Source organism: Cantharellus anzutake (genome assembly GCF_015039405.1).
Source record: "Cantharellus anzutake strain C23 chromosome Unknown EI90scaffold_55, whole genome shotgun sequence".
Lineage (NCBI taxonomy): Eukaryota > Fungi > Basidiomycota > Agaricomycetes > Cantharellales > Hydnaceae > Cantharellus > Cantharellus anzutake.
The window spans coordinates 520,139-540,316 of NW_024067005.1; the positions used below are offsets into that span (position 1 = coordinate 520,139).

Genomic DNA, 20,178 nt, shown 5'->3' on the forward strand with positions numbered 1-20,178 from the left:
CTCCCTACCCCCTTTCGGACGTATCACAGGTTCTGCCTTATGACCTTCGGTACCGCTCCGCTTCTGTCTTCCCTTTGTTCCCGTTCCGACGTCTTCGTTCCGATTCGGATCCCTTTTGTTCCCTTGTGCTTTTGCCCCCTCCATTATATATATTGGTGCTTGTACATACTCATTTTGGGCTCAGTCCGAGATCGACCTGAAATGCCCCCTAGAGACTTCCTGCTCGCCTACTGTGAAATTAAGGACCAAATGGACAAACAGCAATGGCACAGCGCTCTGCTTGAGTTGCTGAGGCCAAGGTCCTTCCACGCTAAGTCTCCGATTCCACTCCGGAGTCGTCTGAATCCACCCATTCTAACACACCACAGAAAACAAAGGCAAAGGTGAGTATCTTCATTGGTAACACACTAGCATTTCATTGAGTAAAAAAATTGCAAATGCAGCGTTGCCGGAAGATTATAACAATGACGATGGCGATGACAGCGCTGACGGTGATGATGATTCAGGTTCATTCCTTTAATCACTTGCATATGTTCCGTGGATGAGCTGACCATTTTTTGCGGTAGTTGACGGCTTCTTGGCTCCCGAATTTGGCTTACAGCATTGGCCTGTATCACAGGAAAATGTCCCAGTGCGTGACAAGATGTTCAAGGAGCGAAGATGGCAAACCAATCCTTTACATGTGTATCGTGAAGGAGATGGAGTCATCCCACCAACAGACTATGCAAGTGCTCTCCCAGGAGCGACTGTGCAGATTTCTTTCACCATCGCCTGCCACTTAATTGGAAGCTCGGAGGGCAAAAAGGCGACTTTCTCCACACGCATTGAGGAGATTATTGTCCTCCGACCCCTGACCCCTCTTGTCAGCTCTCGCACTAACAATGGATCCCCCTCGAAGTGCCAGTTCTCAGGTCCATCTTTTTCACCTGTAAAACGCCAAAAGCTCGAGAAAAGCTCTGTCGATGTGTTCACTGCAAATTAATCATCCCTTCCATTCCCTCCCATTATAAGTAATTTCGTAGTATTTTCAGCATTTGTCCTTTGATTCAACTCAGAACGATTATTATATTTGACTATATGTGTGAACACCACTGTGAAAGACACAATTACTAGACTGCAATGCTAAGATCTCTGCTTCTGATTCAACCATGCATGGTCTAATATGTGTTCTATAGATGGAGGATGACGGAAGATGGCAGGGTCATGTGATGTGCAAGCAAGGTCATGGTTGCGAAGCAACCTTTCTAGTCCACAGGTGCTCCTTGATGAGGAGTTCTGCATAGGGGGGGTTGAGGTCTTTAACTAGGAAGCCCCAGGGTTGGGCATACTGCAGGTGGTTCTTTTTCCTCACTTCAGCTGGGAAGGGGGGGATGACTCTTACTCTTTTAGTTTGGTCTGGGAATGCTCTATCGATGAAGATCTCCATGTCAGTCTGGAACTTGTGTTAAAAACGAGGTGAGGGCGGATGATTCGGGAGGGGAATCAGAGACTTAGCAAGGAGGGACCTTGGCCTCAGCAACTCATGCGGAGTGCTGTGCCATTGCTGTTTGTCCATTTGGTCCTTAATTTCAGAGGCATTGAGCAGGAAGTCTCTAGGGGTATTTCAGTCGATTTTAGACTAAGGGCCTAAAACGAGTATTACAAGCGCCGGTATATAATGGAGAGGGCAAAAGCACGAGGAAACGAAGAGGGTCCGAATCGGAACAAAGGCATCTGAATGGGACAAAGGGGAAAACAAAAGTGGAGTGGCACTGAAGGTCATAGGTTTAGAACCTGTGGTACATCCAAAAGGAGATAGGGAGGGCACGAAGCCCAGAGGGGCAGGAGGATGAGGTGACGTGGGGAGGATGACTAACTGGCTAGAATGGGAAGAAGCAGCAGTCCAAATAAGGATGAGGGAAAAGTGCGAAAGATACATTACAAACGGTGAAAGTGCTGAGTATGGTCTGTGAAGCTCAGAGGTTGTGGAGCTTACGGAGTTTATGGAGGCAGGGTTGAAAGTCTGAGGAATGTTGGCAATGGTGTTTATGTGGTATGAGGTCACCAATGCAATGGACTTAAGCCCAGGTGGAGTCAAAGTCCGAGGTCGGATCTGTGACGGAATCTCGGAGTGAAGGTACAAGTGGTGTCTGAGTACAGGGTATGGGACAGCAGTGGAAGGTTGTAACTTGCCGGAGGTTTGGCAGAAGAGGGTCAGAGGGAGGAGAGAGAAGAGAGGAGCGGGGGGAGGAGTGGAGGAGAGGAAAGGTGTCAGGTCCGAAGGTGAGTATCGGAGCAGATGGGAGAAGGGTAGGAAAGTGATGGAAGGGTGGAGGTGTCATGAGGAGTAAGAGGAGTAGTAAGAGCAGGAGTGAGAGCAGGAGTGAGAGGAGGAGGGTGGCAAGAGGTGTGGTGTTCGGTTCGGAACCGACAGCGGTAGGGTAGGACTCTGGAGGTGGGGGAAATGGGGGTCTGGGAGTCGGTTCAGGATCGGGTATGTATGGATATGACAACTTGCATGCATTTTCTTCATTGTAGGTGCACAGTGGGAAGTAACCCCAGTAGATGGTGTAGGGTTGCCCTGGTACCAGCCCTGCTAGGTAGCCCCGTCACTATTTGACAGGGCCAACCATCAGATTTCGAGTGCCGGGCCTCCTATCAGATATGCGCAGTCTGACGGGGCCATCCTGACGGGGTGCCCCAGGAAGTATTGATTGGTGGCCCCAGCAGTTTTAACGGTGAATTATAATATATTAATTTGGCATTGTAGTGTACATGGGTGCACCGGATATCATATATAGCGCTTGCTACCGAAGTGTCAGAGATGCAGCGAACATAAATATACTAAGGTAGTGGAGATGGGCGATGGACTTAGGGTAAGGTTGAGATGGAAATCTGCAAAGGGGTGGAAGTGAGTTGGGTGAATATATAGCAAAGTTCCGACTTGCCATAGGGAGACTTGTGATGAACATGCATCAGCAATATGGGGGGACGGAAAGTTGTGACAAGAATGAGCATGCATTAGGGAATAATCGAGCGTGCGCGATAACCTGGATAGAAGAGTTACTGCGCAAGTGTATATTAGGCGCTCATATGCTCACCGAGTGAATTGACATAGCAGCTAGTTCCTCTTTCTCGCATCTATGGGACGAAGGTGATGAGTCCTAAAGTTGTGGAAGACAACCATCTTCATTGTTACTGACTTTTCCGGGTACACAACTTCTTGGGCTCGATAGTGATGGTTGGCTGGGGGCTGGCAAGCGGGTCGATAGGTGCAGCTAGAATTTGCGCTGCAATTGAGCATGTTGGGTTGTCAAGATAAACACTCACCTTTTGGGATCGATTTATTGGCATTTCTTGCCCTTTTCGAATCGCTTTGTGCTGAAGAGAGCACAGGACACAAATTTGAGGTTTGCCGGCTGACAGGTAATAATCCAGGGCTGAAATTTGAATTTTGTCACTTGTATGCCGCAGTTTTCATTGTCACTATCCAGTTGTGGTTCTTCGTCCTCTGAAGCCGTGTCTTGGTTGCCTTCAAGCTGCCAGTAGTCATCACTGCCCTGACTAGGATCATCCGGTTCACGGCCACCCTCATTCCCATCGCCACTTAAATCCAGAGAAGCACACCTATCATCCAGATTATTACCTTCGCGATCTTCACCCCCATCTTCAGTGGATGGGTTCCGACCTGTAAGGAATGATAGCATTCACAATGGGAGTAATAGTAATAAATGATTCACCTTTTCCCTCCCTATTTTCACCCTTTCTCTGAGCCCCCACCGCTGTCGAGAGTAGTTTTGTTGTTGCCCATTCATTTTCGTACCTCGACTTCAGCTCCGGGTGCGTACGGTGGATCTATTCACAATGTCAGATTGTGGGTTCCAGGAAACCAAGTAATAACTTTCAAAAAGAGAGGCTGCTGCAATAATGTTTGACGGGATTTGGCTGAAGGTCGTCCAAAGGTGGCCACTTCTAGTGATGTATGAGATCGCAGCAGCTCGCGCAGTATTCTGCAAGCATTGAAATGAGCAGATTTCCAAGGAATATGAAACACATACCCTGTAACTCCTATAGACATGGTCACTTACTCCCATGGCTTCCTGAAGATTGTAGCCACGAGGGGCAGCTCTTCCGACCTCCCCCTTTGGCTTCTTAATGACGTGCTCTTGTGGCTTTTTATGACTTGGGCCAGCATGTGCATTTTGATGCTTTCGTTTACGATTGTAAGAGGGCGATTTTGAGCGTGTACGACCCTTTCCATGCCCTATACATACCGGATATGTAAAATATCAGATGCATCTTACTGTGTGCCATGATGGGACTGGGAGTGTGGCAGACATGTCAACTCACTTTCTATATATCGGTATGCCTTTTCCAGCTTAGCTTTTCTGAGAGACTCATTGTCGCTGTCGATTGATGCATTTGAAGATGAAGCCATGGGGGGTGACAAGACGCGTTGTTTTGTTTTGTTTACTACTATTTCCAAAGACTCAATCTTTGACACGTGCTCTCCTGCAATAATGGGAAACAAAGAGTCTTGCCCCTGCTGCTCACTTAGATTATCTCGGAGCCAGATAAACCGCCATCTGAAGGCAAGGCGCATACATGAACTGGAGCTGTTGCGGCCATCCTCATTTGGAGCTCCTGATGAGCCACAGGCTGACCATGCTGCATTGGATTCTGGGGCTACGGAGAGCAGACTAAGCTCTGAACGGGTACGCAAGATAAAAATTTGTATATTTGTTTGTACAAACATGCTCTAATCTCTCTATAAAGGTTTTTCATGGTGTCAATATGGCCATTGATGATCCCCGTTCCCGTTACGATGATATCACCAGCGGTCATCTGAGTCCCAATGTTGCAAGTCACTTTCAGGAGAAATTTGGGTTCAGTGATTCTGGAAATGGAGAGCCCATCTTTGCTGGCGATAACCCGGATGTTTTTGACGATGATTTTGATGATGATGAAATTGAGGAATGGAACAAAGCGATCCATGCATATGAAAATGACCAATTTGAAAAAGGACTCTGGGATGCTGGTATGCCTAGATCACCTCATACTACACAGTGTCTCTTTTGCTCATTAACATACCTTACAAGAGCGTGACACTCTTACCAAAGAAGACATCGATAATCTCATCATGTTTAATATCAAACTCAAAGGCAATATATCGCAGAAGCTTCATAATTACATCCGCTATGCCTATCGCACGTCCTTAAGCCTTCTCTCACTCTATTGCCTACATCGTTGAATGGCCAAACTGGCAGATCTCTCTGAGGAGATATACAACTGTTGTGTCAACTCCTGCTGTGCTTTTACTGGGACTTATAGTGACCTAGACCTGTGCCCCTACTGCCATGAACCTCGTTATAATGAATCCGGTGCTCCATGCCAACTCTATCGCTACACTCCCCTTCTGCCACATGTCCAGTCAATGTACCTAAACAAGACTATGGTCCATCAACTCTCTTATCGATCAAAATACAAGGCGATTCCTGGAGAAATAAACGATGTTTTTGATGGCAGTAACTACCAGAGCCTTTTGGGGGAAAAAGTGGAAAACAATGGAACCCCTCTCTCTCATAAGTGTTTTAGCGACCCTCGCGATGTGGCAATCGGTCTTATGATAGATGGCTTTCATATATTCAAGCGTCAGCGCAATGGCTCATCTACCTGCTGGCCGCTCATTGCCATCAACTTCAATCTCCCACCTGAGATCCGCACCCATTTGTCAAACATTATTCCCCTTTCCATCATTCCGGGCCCCAAAGCCCCTGTCGATTTCAACTCATTTGAGTGGCCCTTCGTAAATGAATGCAAATACCTCGCTGCTGGGGTCCAGTCTTTCGATATCTCAATAAGCAAATCCTTTCAGCTGCACGTCTATCCAATATCATGCCATGGCGACATGGTGGCTATGAAGCATTGCATGTGCTACAAGGGCCCAAATGGTCTTCGTCCATGCCGGTCATGTATGATAAAGGGTATAAGGGGCAACAAAGGGCCATACTATGTTCCTCTCAACCATCCACAAGATAATCCACACATGCCTCAAGTTTCATGGGACGCTCATAATCTCCCACTGCGCACTGAGGAGTCTACTCGGATTCAATCAGAGCTCATATCGTCCCTCAAGTGGAATTCTGGTCATCGCAAAGCGCTCTCAAAAAAATATGGTATTAACAAACCATCAATATTAGCCGAAATCCCCTCGATCCGAATGATGCGCTCATTTCCACATGACTGGATGCACTTATTTCTGGAAAATCACTGCAAGAGCCTTGTCTCATTCTGGACTGGAAAATACAAAGGCCTTGACGAAGGCAAGGAATGCTATGTAATTGCTCCTGCTGTCTGGGATGCAATTGGATGCGAGACAGCAGAAGCCAGCAATACAATTCCATCTACATTTGGGCGACGCACACCTAACATTGCTACAGAACAACATATATTCACCGCTGAAGACTGGTCTTTCTGGACTCTTTTCATTGCTCCCTATGTTCTCGACAGACGCTTCTTTCGGCCGAAATACTATAAGCATTTCATGAAATTCCACAGTATCATGAAGACAACTCTCCAGTTTTCGTTCACAGATGCCGAACTGGGTAGCCTGCACGAAAGAGTCATCGATTATATCCAAGAGTATGAAAGGTAAGTAGAATTGTACACTGTATCTTCGCCTTCCACTGACAGCAGTCATCTCCACGCACAGTATATATTACCAATTCAAGCCTGATCGACTCTCCGTATGTACCCTAGCAGTACATGCCCTCCTCCACATAGCCGATGACATCAAAACCAATGGCCCTCCATGTTACAATTGGACGTTTGTGATGGAGAGATGGTGCCAGCACCTATTACCTGCTGTCAAATCTCACAAACGCCCATTTGTGAGCTTGGCGATGCGGCAATATCATCTGGCACTGTTCAACGAGATACAGACCCGTTATGAGTTATTTGAAGCATTACAGCTAACGCCATCTAAAAAGGAGCTAAGCCACTATGAGGTCGTATATAAAGAGTGTTAGTGCATTCTAGTCAATCTGTTTGTCTTCATGGCTCAAAAACCTACAATAGATCCCCATTCCATTCTTCAGCCCCCAAGGAGAGGTGGGAAACCTTTCACGGACTGGTTGCGAAACCTTGTGGCAGCGTACCTCACTACGGTCTTCAATATTCGCATTTCAACTGCCAAACGAGTAATCCCTGAAACATTCACTGCATGGGGAAAAGTACGAATCGCCAATGGTGGAGATTGTATAAGGGTGAAATCCGCACAAGATCTTTATGCAGATCGCTCACAAGATGCTTCATTTGTATGCGTAAGTGTCAGGGCACGTCTTCGGGTCGCTAGTGTAAGTAGCGCAGTGCCACATGACCCGTATCCCCATCAGGTTCTTCTTCTTTTCCGCTTCTGATCTTCTATTTGATCTGGTCACATGGTATCGGTTATGATGCCATGTGATCTTCTATCATCTTTGATCCGCTTCTACCGGTTATTAGTTAGTTGGCTAGTTACCATCTCTACCGTGTACATATATATCCTTTGCTGGCATGGGCATGTCCCCCAGCTTTGCTATCAACTTGGTTTTGGGGGCATCCTTTGTTGCGAGCACGCACGACCCTGACAGTAAGTAGGATCTGGTTTATTTCAGTTAGTTATCCTCAATTCCTACTAACTATGGTGCTAGTACGAAGTTCTTGCTGATAGGAATGCTTTCTCCAAGTTTTCGGCAACAGATTTTGTTCGCATCATCCACTATGGTACACTCGAGATGATACTTGAGATTATTATACCCCCAAACCCTTCACTTCGGACTATGGAACCACGTCGCTTTATTCTTGCACTGGTCAGCGACTGCAAAACTGACGGAAAGGATGCAGCCAAGGACATTGTTACTTTCACCAAAATAGGCCCGTGTGCCATTGTTGACTTGGCTGCAATTTGTGCGGTGGTGGGATGCTTCAAGTACGGGTGAGTAGGGGAAAAATGGGCGATTGTGGATCGAAGCACAGACTACGCTAGAACGGACTTTAAAGAGGACGATGTAGAACTTAGGTTAATATAATGCGTGATATCATATTTTGCGATCGATGTAGGTCAAAATTTAGATGCTGGGTAGCCCCGGTACTACATGCGACTTAGCAGCTATAGCAGTTGCAAAAAGCTGATAGGGACTCCCAGCATTTCCGATCAAGTGACGGTACAACCCGGTACAATCTGATGGGGCGACTTCCCACTGTGGGTGGCATCCAGTGGTAAGACTAGGATGGCATCTTTGGTTAGCATCCATTCATTCACTCTGGTGGGGTTAGCACCTTCTAGGAGACTGGTGGGGCGGAGTCCATGCGCTACGAAATTTTCGAGGTCCTGCCTGAGGCCCATCCAGTTATAGTCTTCATTTCCATCCTGTGGTTTCTCAGCCATCACTGTTTCAAACATTGCAAGGTCCTGGGCATTGTTGGTTTCCTCGGTTTCGGTGTTAGGGCAGTGGGCTGGGGGAAACTCTTTTGGGGCTATATATTTGGTAGGAGGAATGTGCCATTTGGGGTAACATCATTGGGAACCTCCTGGGAAGTAGGCTGGAGGGGGGAGTGTGCAGGTGGCTTTGAGCTGAGTCTGTTGTGGAGGTGGATTCTGGGGGGGGGCCTGAAGGGGCCTTGCATTTTAGTGGCCATTGGGGATCTGGCATGTTTTCTCACATCTAGTTGCAGAGCAGCCTGGGGGAATATGGCAGCCTTTTCAATTTTCTTACCCTTGTTTGTTAGGGGGCTTGGGGGGTTGTTGGAAGAGTCCTGGGGCTCATATAGGTCTTCATTGACATTTGCTGGCTTGGTAGAGGCAAATTGAAATGGTATGTTTGTGGCATTCTCCATGGTCAAGTGGTGATGGGTTTTAATTTTTGGTTGAGTTTTTTGTTAGAGAAGAGGGCTTCCAGCATGGGTTCATCTTTGGGGGTGAGGGGGACAGTGTCAAGAAGACGTTGTAGGCAGGATAACCTACTATACCCTACACTGCCAATATTTTCGCGGTTTTACGTTCCTTAAGGATTTCCCATATGCGATGATCACCTACCAATGCCAATGGTGCATAAGAACATTTTATTTCATTTATTACGGAGTACAATTGCACATAATGCGCTGGTACTGAATTGGTCCAGCCCAAAAACTATGCTTGGCACTACTGGCCACCAAAAGACGATCAAGGGCTCAATAAATAGAGAAAAATCATAACTATGGATTCCCCGAATTTCGTCCAGATCGACCCAGCCGTTGTGGAAGAATGGTGGTGATGATTTATCACCTTACCGTGAGGTTCCGCACAATGTCGAAAGGCACATGAGGGTGGCAGTGTCAAAAGTCCCATGTGGCGGAGCCGAGATCCATACTTTGGGAGATCGTGAAACTTGTTTTCGGCCCAAAATGGAAATCACAAGCTGTACCAAAGTAAACAAACAACCAAAATGTGCTCAGAGAAATTCAGAAAAATCACAAAGGATGCATATGAAGATCCAATTGACACGGGGACTCTCGCAAACACTTTCCAGGATGTCTAACCCTGTGCACGGGCCAATTTTACGATTCTCACGCCTGCCACTTGGTCAAATCTCAACCATTTGGGACAAATTTAGTATCGGGAGAAAGCTATGAACCTGGGGAATCGAATGGAGAGGTGGGGAAAGGATGCTACAGGTAGGAAGAGATGGATGAGTGTAGTGTGATGGTGGAAATTGGTGGAGAACGGCAATTATTAGCGGATATGGCCTGCTTATCACTCCTGTCTTTTTTTATTGAACTTCCACATCGGCCGTTGGACTTATCGGCCATACTTAACGGTCCACATGGTGTCCGTAACAATAATCCTTCATTTTATATTTTTCCTTTCATTTGTTTTTCCACATTATTGCTGTTCCATGTGTTTAAAAGCTTTGTACATGTAGGAATGGAAAAGTGACCTCCCTTTTGACTACAAAGAGACTGTAGCACTGAGAGATCCAAGAAAAAGAGAGAAATTCTAAGCTTGACTCCTTGAGTATTATAAGGAATCCCTGACCATTGTCCAAGATGGACCAGGGGTACATAATTCTTAACGAGTTTGTGATTATTTTTGTTTTGTTAGCAGTTGGACGGAACCTAGGACGAGCTTAGGACATCCCGGACTCCCTCCCCACGAATTTGCTTGCATTTAGGGGGTTAGATCTCTAGCCCACTTGCAACGTTCCTTGGATAGGTCCGATCGCTATCCAGGTGACGCTGTTGGGTGGAGCTCGGTGTTCCGGGTTGTCCCATGGTGGGTCGGAGACAGACCAGAGGTGGGGTGGAGCTCTGAGGGTGACGGGGTGTTAAAGGGACTTGGCTTCAGCGACTCGGAATGGAGTGCTGCACCTGGTACATTCTCGTTGTCCCCAATTTGTCAGGGGAGCTGGTGATGGAGGAACTGAGGCCACCAGCAGAAGGGGGCCAGAAGCCCCCCCCCTCACTACTTAATGAAGGAGGCGTTAGCGAGGGTCAATTGTTCATCATGCCATTCGTTTGGGTTTTATACCAAGGTGTCTCTAGGAGCCCCTGTCACTCAGTTCTTTAGAGCAGCAGACAAGTGGGACGCTGTCATGACCGACAAATCCCAGGGCTCCGTCAGCAGCAAATCAATGCCGATAGACGAACTAATGCTGATAGGGGAATCTGCCCACCCGAAACCCATCCTAACCAGCCCCCAACCCACTGTCTGGCCCCCTGCCTTATTGCATGAGACTTGGCCAACAATCAGAACCTAGACCCTGCCGGTATTCCGACCTTACCTCCAGTTCCCAAGCCCTTGGTGCTCCTGGCATTCAGTCCCTCCAATTCCTATGCCTGCCTTGTCTCCATCTGAACCACACTCATTGCTTCCCGCTATGTGGTCACAGCCATGCCCTGCTTCCGTGCATTCTGCACCCTCTGCCCACTCTGTGCCCCCTGCCCATCTCTGCACCCTCTGGCCACTTCTGGTTGCCCTTGACACCTCTGGTCAGGTCAACACTCCCACTCCCCTCTGTACTTCTGTTGGCCTTCATGCTGTCCTTGTGTGACAGTGCTGACAGATCAACCTCTGTTCACGGACTTGTGTCGGCACTGCACCGACCCCGCTTATTTGCGGACCTGTAAATACTTTCAGGGACCTGAGTCTGAAATCAACTAGACCACCCCCCCCCTGTCTGGTCTGAGTCCCTCCTTCTGCAAAGGGGCTTTCCCCCTTCTGAGTCGGTGCTTGCAGAGTCTGCACTCCTCCTACAGGTCTGCTCTGCTTGCAAGTCTTGTTTGAAGTCTGCTGTAGGTGTCATTCTGTAAATATGGGATCTCCCCCAAACGTCAAGCTCAGGGCAGAGCGCTCCACTTGAGTCGCTGAGGCCATGATCCCACTCCACTAACCTTGAACAGCACTTCCGGATGCGCCGCATATCTCCACCCGCATATCCGCATGTGCACGCTCCAACAGACCTCTGCCAAACATCCATCTTCAGTCCATCTTCTGACAGCATGTCCGACTCTGACAGTAATTCAGACTCTGACAGATGTGATAGACGTCCTGGAGGAGGGTTTGGAGGGCTCAAGACTGTTTATATTATAACTGGGGGAATTATTTACTAGAGGGGTACATGCATACATATAGTGGAAACAATTGGATCTGAAGGTAAACAAAGGTTACCAAGGGGAAGGGGAAGTAAATAGAAAAGAATCCACAAGACAAATAAGGACTAGGCGAAAAGCCCAAATTACATCTGAGGTTTGTGGAGTGAGAGAATTAAAAGCCAACTGAATGGCAAGGTCTGGAATCGTCTATGAACAAGCAGGGAACTACAGAGAAAGGCGTCCAGAAAGGTCCAGAGCCCGGAAGTTGTAGTCTGGAAGATTGGGGTTGTAGAAAAAAAGATTATCAAGACCAGAGGTAAAATAGGAATATGGGGGGGTACCGGAGGTAAGGAGGTACTGGAAGTGAAGAGGTAATCCTAGGGTCGTTGGCATCAACCAGAGGCAGCAGAGAGAGATTGGGAGGGCTGGTGGAGGTCATAGGAGTCGTATAGGGATAGGGCAGAGGGAGGCAGAAGATCTGGGATATGACAGACAGGGGGTTGAGGTTCACTGGGGGCGAATGACTGTTGGGGTTGAGCTGTGTCAGAGGGGTTTTTCTGGATGGTAACCAAGGATTACCTCCATGACTCCATGAGTCGTTTATGGGGGACACCAAGCTTACCGCACATAGGCTGTGTGGTAGATCAGCGAACTACCTAGTTCTATGGAACTACCCAGTGGATCCAGAGCCCAGCATTGCTTTCAACCCTATTTTGGGGGCTGGACACTCTTTGTCAGTGGCCCTTGGCTCGAGTGTCTTTGCAACTCCTCACCATGGTGCTACCTGAGCTGTTGCCCCCTGGTTTATCCGTTTTGATGTGGGTTGTACCCTTGTTTGGGTTACTGTCAGGGCACGCTGCACTGCACCGCTCTCTGCCCTCTCTTTCTCCCTCTCCCTCCTTCCTCCTTTCCTTCTTTCTCTCCTCTCTCTTTTTCCTTTCTATCCTTATACAGACAACTTCTCTCTTTTCCCCATTTGTAGCATGGATGCATCCAACACTGAGCACCCTGTATGGGTACTGCGATGCCAAACATGCTGTGCATCCCTACTTGTGTTTCTCTCCTCTTACACTGGGGATAGACTGCGGATGTCATATCCATCCACGGCCATCGACTTCCACTGCCTCCGATCCCTCCAGACTATCTCCACTCCTTCTTCACTAACCTCGGAGCTCCTGTATTCCGCAATCACCTCTGCATCCCTTGATGGTCACCACCCCCTCTTTTCAATTTATTACCTATGCCTCCCTAAGTATGGAGCCCTGAAGGCTTCTGGACAGCTCCGATGTCCGCTAGCGCACTCCTGCCTCTGGTGGGCAATACACTCGCTTGCCCTGCAAGCCCACCTTTGGGCCTATCCCTCCTTTCCATTTCTGAGTTATCGCCTATCATTCCACTAACCCCATAACCCAACTTGTCAGTAATATTCAATCAGCTAATGTTTAACTCCGTTAGCTCCGCTCCACTTGGCCCTGCCATTTACGGGCCTGCCCTCGTTGTAACTATATATACTCAACTTGTACATAGGTTACACCTCAGTAATAAAATCGACTAGAGTTGACCCCCTTTTAGTTCTCGTTGCCAGTAAGTAAATTAGGGCATGGACATGTAACTTGGCACAGCGCTCCTGGCATAAGTCGCTGAGGCTGAAGCCCTCTGCCACGGAGACATTCCTTCATCTCGATCCGGTCTCTGACAGTATTTTATTACTCCCTGACTAGTACACATCTTGTATGGCACCAAAAGCCCCTTGCACTCATTTGCAACTATGCACATTAGTTCCCAACTCTGCCTCACCATCCCCAGAACCCTCACAGCCTGGTCCTAGTCAATTGGCGAGAAACCCAGTTGAGTTTCGCAGCTTTTCTAATCTAGAAACTCCTCTCCTGTCGACTCCGATCATGCATCCTGTTAGGAATCGATCACCAGTTGCAGATTCCAACTTCGGAGACACCACGGAACAGCCCATAGACCCTGTTCACTTCTTTGGACTCGGTTCCGAGGTCCCCGATTTCGTCAACCCTCCTCCTGCTGATCCTCCCATCCCCACTGTCCCAACCACCGACAATGCCGAACCCATCCCCAACATGGCTATTACACAACTAGCCCAAGCTATCGCCAGTTTGGCTCGTCACACCGGATGCCCACCACCTCCACCATCCTCCGCTCTCCGGACCAAGGTCCGTGAGCCTGAACAGTTTGACAGAAAAGATCCCCAAGAACTCTGTGTATTTCTGGTCCAATGCGAATTTCCAGGACCGTCCCCTTGCTTTTGCTAGCAACCACACCAAAGTCATCTTCACACAGTCTGTTAGAACTGGGCAAGGGCGGACGATTCCGGAGGGGAACCGGAGACTTAGCAAGGAGGGACCTTGGCCTCAGCGACTCAAGCGGAGCGCTGTGTCATTGCTGTTTGTCCATTTGGTCCTTAATTTCACAGTAGGTGAGCAGGAAGTCTATAGGGGGCATTTCAGGTCGATTTTAGACTAAGCCTAAAACGAGTATGTACAAGCACCGATATATATAATGGGGAGGGCGAAAGCATGAGGAAACAAAGGGGATCCAAATTGGAATGAAGGTGTCCGAACGGGAACAAAGGGATGACAGAAGCGGAGCGGTACTGAAGGTCATAAGGCAGAACCTGTGGTACGTCTGAAAGGAGGTAAGGAGGGCAAGGCCCAGAGGGGCAGGAGGATGAGGGGAAGTGGGGATGATGACTAACTGGCTAGAATGGGAAGAAGCAGCAGTCCAAATAGGGATGAGGGAAAATGCAAGAGATACATTACAAGCAGCGAAAGTGCCGAAGATGATCCGTGGAGCTCGGGGGTTGCAGAGCTTACAGAGGTTATGGAGGCGGGGTTGAAAGTCCGAGGAATATTGGCAATGGTGTTTACGTAGTATGAGGTCACCAATGCAATGGACTAAGACCAAGGTGGAGTCAAAGTCCGAGGTAGGAACTATGATGGAGGCTCGGAGCAAAGGTATGAGCGGTGTCCGAGTACGAAGTACGGGACAGCGGTGGAAGGTTGTAACTTGGCGGGGGGTCGACGGAAGAGGGCCAGAGGGAAGAGAGAGGAAGGAGGAAGGAGGGAAGGTGTGGAGGAGAGGAGAGGTGTCAGGTCCGAAGGTGAGTATCGGAGTGGATGGGAGAAGAGTAGGAGGATGATGGAGGGGTGGAGGTGTAGTGGGGAGGAAGCGGAGGAGTGGGAGGAGGAGTAGTAGGAGGGTGGTGAGAGGGGTGGTGTTCGGTCCGAAGTGGGTATCGGAGTGGACAGAGATAGGACAGGAGAGTGACGGAGGAGTGGAGGTGGCATGGGAGGTGAGAGGAGGTGTGGTGCCAGGACCGAAGGTGAATATCGGAACGGACAGTGGTAGGGTAGGACTCCAGAGGTGGTGAAGGAGGAGGTCCGGGAGTCGGGTCGGGATCGGGTATGCACGGATATGACACAGTCCTACCTCAAGGGAATGGCTCTCGATTGGTTCAAGCCGGATCTATTATTCGACCAAAATTCTATGCTTCATCCGTGATGGATGAATAACTATCAAGAGTTCATCAACGAACTTCAAATGAACTTCGGTCCTCACGATCCTGTGGGCAATGCTGAAGTTCAACTAATGACCCTGGACATGAAGGATGGGCACATACATTGTCGAGTTCAACTGACATGCCTCTCAATGTCATGGTTACGGAGAAGCGGCACTTCGTCATTTTTTCTATAACGCATTGCCGGAATGTATCAAGGACGATATTGCCAGAGTAGGTAAACCTTCTACTCTTTCAGAACTTCGCACCTTGTCACAAACTTTCGATGCGCACTATTGGGAGCGTAAATCTGAAGTGACATGTCACGTGGAACCCTCCTCTAACGTTTTCGAAAAGTCCACCACTGCTTCTCGTTCCGACCCCGTTCCTTCCTCCTCCTCTTTCAACTCCGCTTTTGGTAGCAAGCCTCTGAAGGACAATAAAAAGTCCGAGGCCAGCTCCGCTAAGCCGGACCTTTCATCAAAACTCGGAGACAACAGCAAGCTCACGCCACAAGAGCGTAAGCATCGTCTCGACGAGAAACTTTGTATGTTCTGCAGTCAGTCTGGTCACATGGTCAAGGACTGTCCCAAGTCTTCTTCTCACGCATCTAAGGCCCATACGGTCCAGACCGAGGAGCAAGGATCCCCTTCCACAGAAGCAAAAAATTAGTCCGCACCCCTGTGGATTCCGCATGGACCGGGGGTTGCAATTCTTCCCTCCGTGCACTCAAAGAAGTGCATTTAAACGTGTCTCCCATCTCCGACTTATCCTCCCCCATATTCCCATTTCTTTTTCTCTTTCAAATGGTCTATTTTCTCCTCTCAATGTTGACCCTCCGGTTGATGTTCTACCCATTGTAGATAGTGTTGCTGATGTACCACTCTCTCCTCCTCCCCCTCCTCCTACTTCCATAGATCCTTCCACCTCTTTCCGTTTCTCTTCTTTCTCTTCTCCTGTCTCTTCTTCTCCTCCATCTGATGATAGGACACAAAATAAACTCTTCTGCACCTATGAGAATGTACCCGCACTCATAGACTCTGGGTCTTCAGACTGCTTCATCGACGACACATTCGTAAAGAAGTTGGCCCTGAAGACATATCAGATTAAGCCCCTACAACTATGCCTTTTTGACTGTAGCACCAACTCAATCATAACCCACACCGTTGATATTCCCCTCTGCTTCGCTTCAGGAAACATCACCCCCATGACTTTCTTTGTCACATCGCTGGATGGATCATGTTCCCTAGTCCTAGGACACAACTGGCTTACCCGCTACAATCTGTTGATTGACTGGGTCTCAAGCAGTATTACGTTCCGAACTTCTGAACCTACCAAGACAGTTACTCCGAGCTCTCCCCTGTCATCTCTGGTACCACTGCCGTCGTCCGACATCCAACCATCTGATGTTCCGCCAGCACCTAAGCCCCAGGCTCCCATTCCTCTGTTACCATCTATCGAGTTCGTCAGCCGTTCCGCATTCGTGAAGGCTTGTCGACTTGAAGGATCGGTATCCTTCAGCCTAACCATCCCTTCCAAGGACAGCCGCTTGAGGGCTGCCTCATCCCACACCGACTCCGTTGACCTCTCTGCCATTCCGAAGGAGTACCATGAGTTCACAGATGTGTTCAGTAAGAGCAAAGCCTCAATGCTGGCACTGCACCATGAGCACAACCTGAAGATCGACCTTGAGGAAGGCACTTCACCACCCTTGGGTACTATGTACTCTCTCTCTACTTCAGAACTCGAGGCTCTCCGGGTGTTCTTAGATGAACACCTAGCCTCCGGGTTTATTTGTCCCACTACTTCCGCTCACGCAGCACCGGTCCTCTTCATCCACAAGAAGGATGGATCCCTCCATCTTTGCATTGACTTCCAAGGGCTGAACAAGATCACCAAAAAGGATCGCTACCCACTTCCCTGCATCTCAGACCTCCTTGACGCACCTAGCTGTGCCACAGTCTATACCAGACTCGACCTCCGGCATGCCTACCACCTGGTTTGCATTGCAGCAGGTGACAAATGGAAGACTTCCTTCCGCACGTGCTATGGTTCCCACAAGTGGCTTGTCATGCCATTCGGTCTCACAAATGCACCTGCAGCCTTCCAGCGATTCGTCAACATGATCTTTGCCAACCTCTTGGACATTTCTGTGGTAGTCTACCTAGATGACATCCTTACCTACTCGGAAGACATGGCTTCACATCAGGAGCATGTCCAAGAAGTTCTTAGAAGACTCCGCAAACACGGCCTATATGCCAATCCGAAGAAATGCGAATTTCATATGGACACTATGGAATATCTCGGATACTGCCTTTCCCCCCTGGACTCACCATGTCCATCGAGAAGGTTAAAGCCATCCAAGATTGGCCCAAGCCCTGTAAAGTCAAGGATGTCCAGTCCTTCCTTGGCTTCGCTAACTTCTATTGGCATTTCATCCACCAATACTCCGGCATTGCAGTCCCCTTGACACACCTTACATGTAAAGGAGCCCCCTGGTTATTCTCTGACGATTGTCGCTCTGCTTTCAACACCTTGAAAGAAGCCTTCACTTCTGCCCCTATCCTGACACATTGGGTACCTGATGCCCCCCTCATTGTAGAAACCGACGCCTCCGATTACACGATCTCCGGAATCCTGTCCATCCATTGTGATGACGGAGAGATTCACCCCATCGCTTTCGGCTCTAGAACACTCTCGGCACCGGAGCTCAATTATGACACCCATGATAAGGAACTGCTCGCCATTCACGATGCATTTTGATCATGGTGTCACTACCTTGAAGGTTCAGGAACTCCAATCGACATCGTTACCGACCACAAGAACCTCGAGTATTTTTCCACCACCAAACTCTTGGCCCGGCAGCAAGCCCACTGGTCAGAGTTCCTCTCCCAGTTCCACATGACTGTCTGATTCCATCCTGGAAGACTCGGAGTAAACCAGATGTGTTGACTAGACGCTGGGATGTCTATCCCAAAGAAGGGGATATGGACTACGCTTGCGTCAATCTGCAGAACTTCCGACCGGTCTTCACTTCGGAGCAGCTCACTGTGTCCTTACGAGCCACATTCCTAGCTGCCACGGTAATCCAAGCAGCCATACTCATTGACACAGAGGCTCTCCATGGAGGCATTCTAGCCTCCCTCTCCTCCGATACCACAATCTCTTCTCATCTCGCTTCCCCCAACCTCCCCAATTCCCACTGGTCCGTTGATGCCGAAGGCCTGTTAAGGCTGGACAACCGCATCTACATTCCCGATTCCAACAATCTTCATCTCCACGTTTTGCGAGACAAACACAACCACCAACTTTCTGGACACTTCGGTCAAAACCGGACTCTGGATCTAGTACGTTGTGAGTATACCTGGCTGGGCATCCATAACTTCATCAAGAGCTATGTCTCCTCCTGTACTTCTTGTGCCCTTGCTAAAGTCCCCTGTCATAAGCCTTATGGTTTACTCAAACAACTCCCCATCCCCGAACGTCCTTGGAACTCCATCTCCATGGATTTCATTGAACAGCTACCCTCCTCTTCCGGATTCACTTCCATCTTGGTCGTCGTGGACTGCCTGTCCAAGCAGTGCATTTTCATTCTTACCCACGATACTATCACCTCTCAGGAACTGGCCAAGCTCTTCCCCCTCCATGTGTTCTCCAAGCACGGAGTTCCTTCCCACATCACCTCCGACAGGGGTCCGGAGTTTGTTTCTCATTTTTTCCGTTCACTTGGTAAGGCCCTCAATATCCACCTCCACTTCACCTCTGGTTATCACCTGGAAGGAGATGGACAGACCGAACAGATGAACCAGACGCTCGAGCAGTACCTGCACATCTACAGTAACTACCAGCAGGACAATTGGTCTGAACTCCTGCCTCTCGCGGAGTTCACATACAACAACGCTCCAAATGCCACCACAGGCATCTCCCCGTTCTTCGCCAACAAAGGCTACCATCCAAACATCACCGTTCACCTGGAGCGAGACCTAACATCAGTACATGCCCAGGAGTACTCTGTAGATCTCGACTCCCTCCATCACTTCCTTCATGAGGAAATGCACCTTGCTCAGATCCGTTATCAGGGCCTGGCAGACTCCCGTCAGAGTCCTGCCCCAGCTTTCGAGGTAGGAACTTCGGTCTATGTAAAGGCCAAGTATTTCCACTCCACCCAACCTTCCAAAAAGCTCTCCGAGAAAAACCTCGGCCCATTTGAGATCATTGCCCATGTTGGAACCCACTCCCTCACTCTCCACCTGCCGGAAAACATGCAAGCCATTCACCCGGTATTCCATGTCTCGCAGATCAAACCCTCCGTCCCGAATGTCATTCCAAACTGCCACCAGCCACCTCTGCCTCCCATAGAAATCGAAAGCAAGATGGAGTATGAGATCGAAGAGATACTCGACTCCAAGATCGACTGATGTAGATGCAACAAGTTGCTCTACCTGGTCAAGTGGCTAGGCTATGAAGGGACCAACAAGGAGACACAATGGTTCCTTGCCAGCGAACTTGATCACGCCTCCGACCTCGTCGAAGTGTTCCACTCTCAGTACCCAGACAAGCCTGGACCTGAAGCTCCTTAGGAACCCCGACTCCTCTCCCATCTCTCCCATTCTCTCCACTCCTCACTCCCATTTTCATTTTTTTCTTTCTGTAAGTACAGCTCCCCTCACCTTACTAATTCTGGGCCTTCAAGGGTTCAGGCCTAAGAAGGGGATACTGTCATATCCATCCATGGCCATCGACTTCCACTGCCTCCGATCCCTCCAGACTATCTCCGCTCCTTCTTCACTAACCTCAGAGCTCCTGTATTCCGCAATCACCTCACATCCCTCGATGGTCACCACCCCCTCTTTTCAATTTATTACCTACACCTCCCTAAGTACGGAGCCCCAAAGGCTTCCGGACAGCTCCGACGTCCACTAGCGCACCCCCGCCTCCGCTGGGCAATACACTTGCTTGCCCTGCAAGCCCACCTTCAGGCCTATCCCTCCTTTCCATTTCTGGGTTATCGCCTATCATTCCGCTAACCCCGTAACCTGACTTGTCGGTAATATTCAATCGGCTAA

General features: G+C 49.0%; 4 protein-coding genes across 4 annotated transcripts; 2 read left to right on the forward strand and 2 right to left on the reverse strand.

Annotated features, from left to right (window-relative positions):
- Window positions 1-3,100: 3,100 nt before the first annotated feature.
- Window positions 3,101-4,417, reverse strand: EI90DRAFT_3019275 (uncharacterized protein; the record flags this gene model as incomplete). Its single annotated transcript, XM_039057336.1, has 9 exons — window positions 3,101-3,120; window positions 3,183-3,269; window positions 3,310-3,360; window positions 3,404-3,585; window positions 3,607-3,667; window positions 3,720-3,834; window positions 3,870-3,989; window positions 4,068-4,243; window positions 4,330-4,417. 9 exons carry the CDS (start codon window positions 4,415-4,417, stop codon window positions 3,101-3,103), a joined length of 900 nt encoding a protein of 299 aa, XP_038912040.1.
- An 813-nt stretch (window positions 4,418-5,230) lies between these two features.
- Window positions 5,231-5,638, forward strand: EI90DRAFT_2933104 (uncharacterized protein; the record flags this gene model as incomplete). The annotated part of the gene is made up of 1 exon (XM_039055091.1): window positions 5,231-5,638. A coding segment is annotated over one exon (408 nt), but the record flags the coding sequence as incomplete, so codon positions are not given.
- A 588-nt stretch (window positions 5,639-6,226) lies between these two features.
- Window positions 6,227-7,958, forward strand: EI90DRAFT_2933090 (uncharacterized protein; the record flags this gene model as incomplete). The annotated part of the gene is made up of 4 exons (XM_039055090.1): window positions 6,227-6,630; window positions 6,692-7,002; window positions 7,057-7,301; window positions 7,671-7,958. The coding sequence occupies 4 exons, from the start codon at window positions 6,227-6,229 to the stop codon at window positions 7,956-7,958; spliced, it is 1,248 nt and encodes a 415-aa protein (XP_038912042.1).
- A 215-nt stretch (window positions 7,959-8,173) lies between these two features.
- EI90DRAFT_3129235 (uncharacterized protein) lies at window positions 8,174-8,856 on the reverse strand (the record flags this gene model as incomplete). Its single annotated transcript, XM_039064174.1, has 3 exons — window positions 8,174-8,496; window positions 8,548-8,617; window positions 8,683-8,856. 3 exons carry the CDS (start codon window positions 8,854-8,856, stop codon window positions 8,174-8,176), a joined length of 567 nt encoding a protein of 188 aa, XP_038912043.1.
- Between the last annotated feature and the right edge of the window lie 11,322 nt (window positions 8,857-20,178).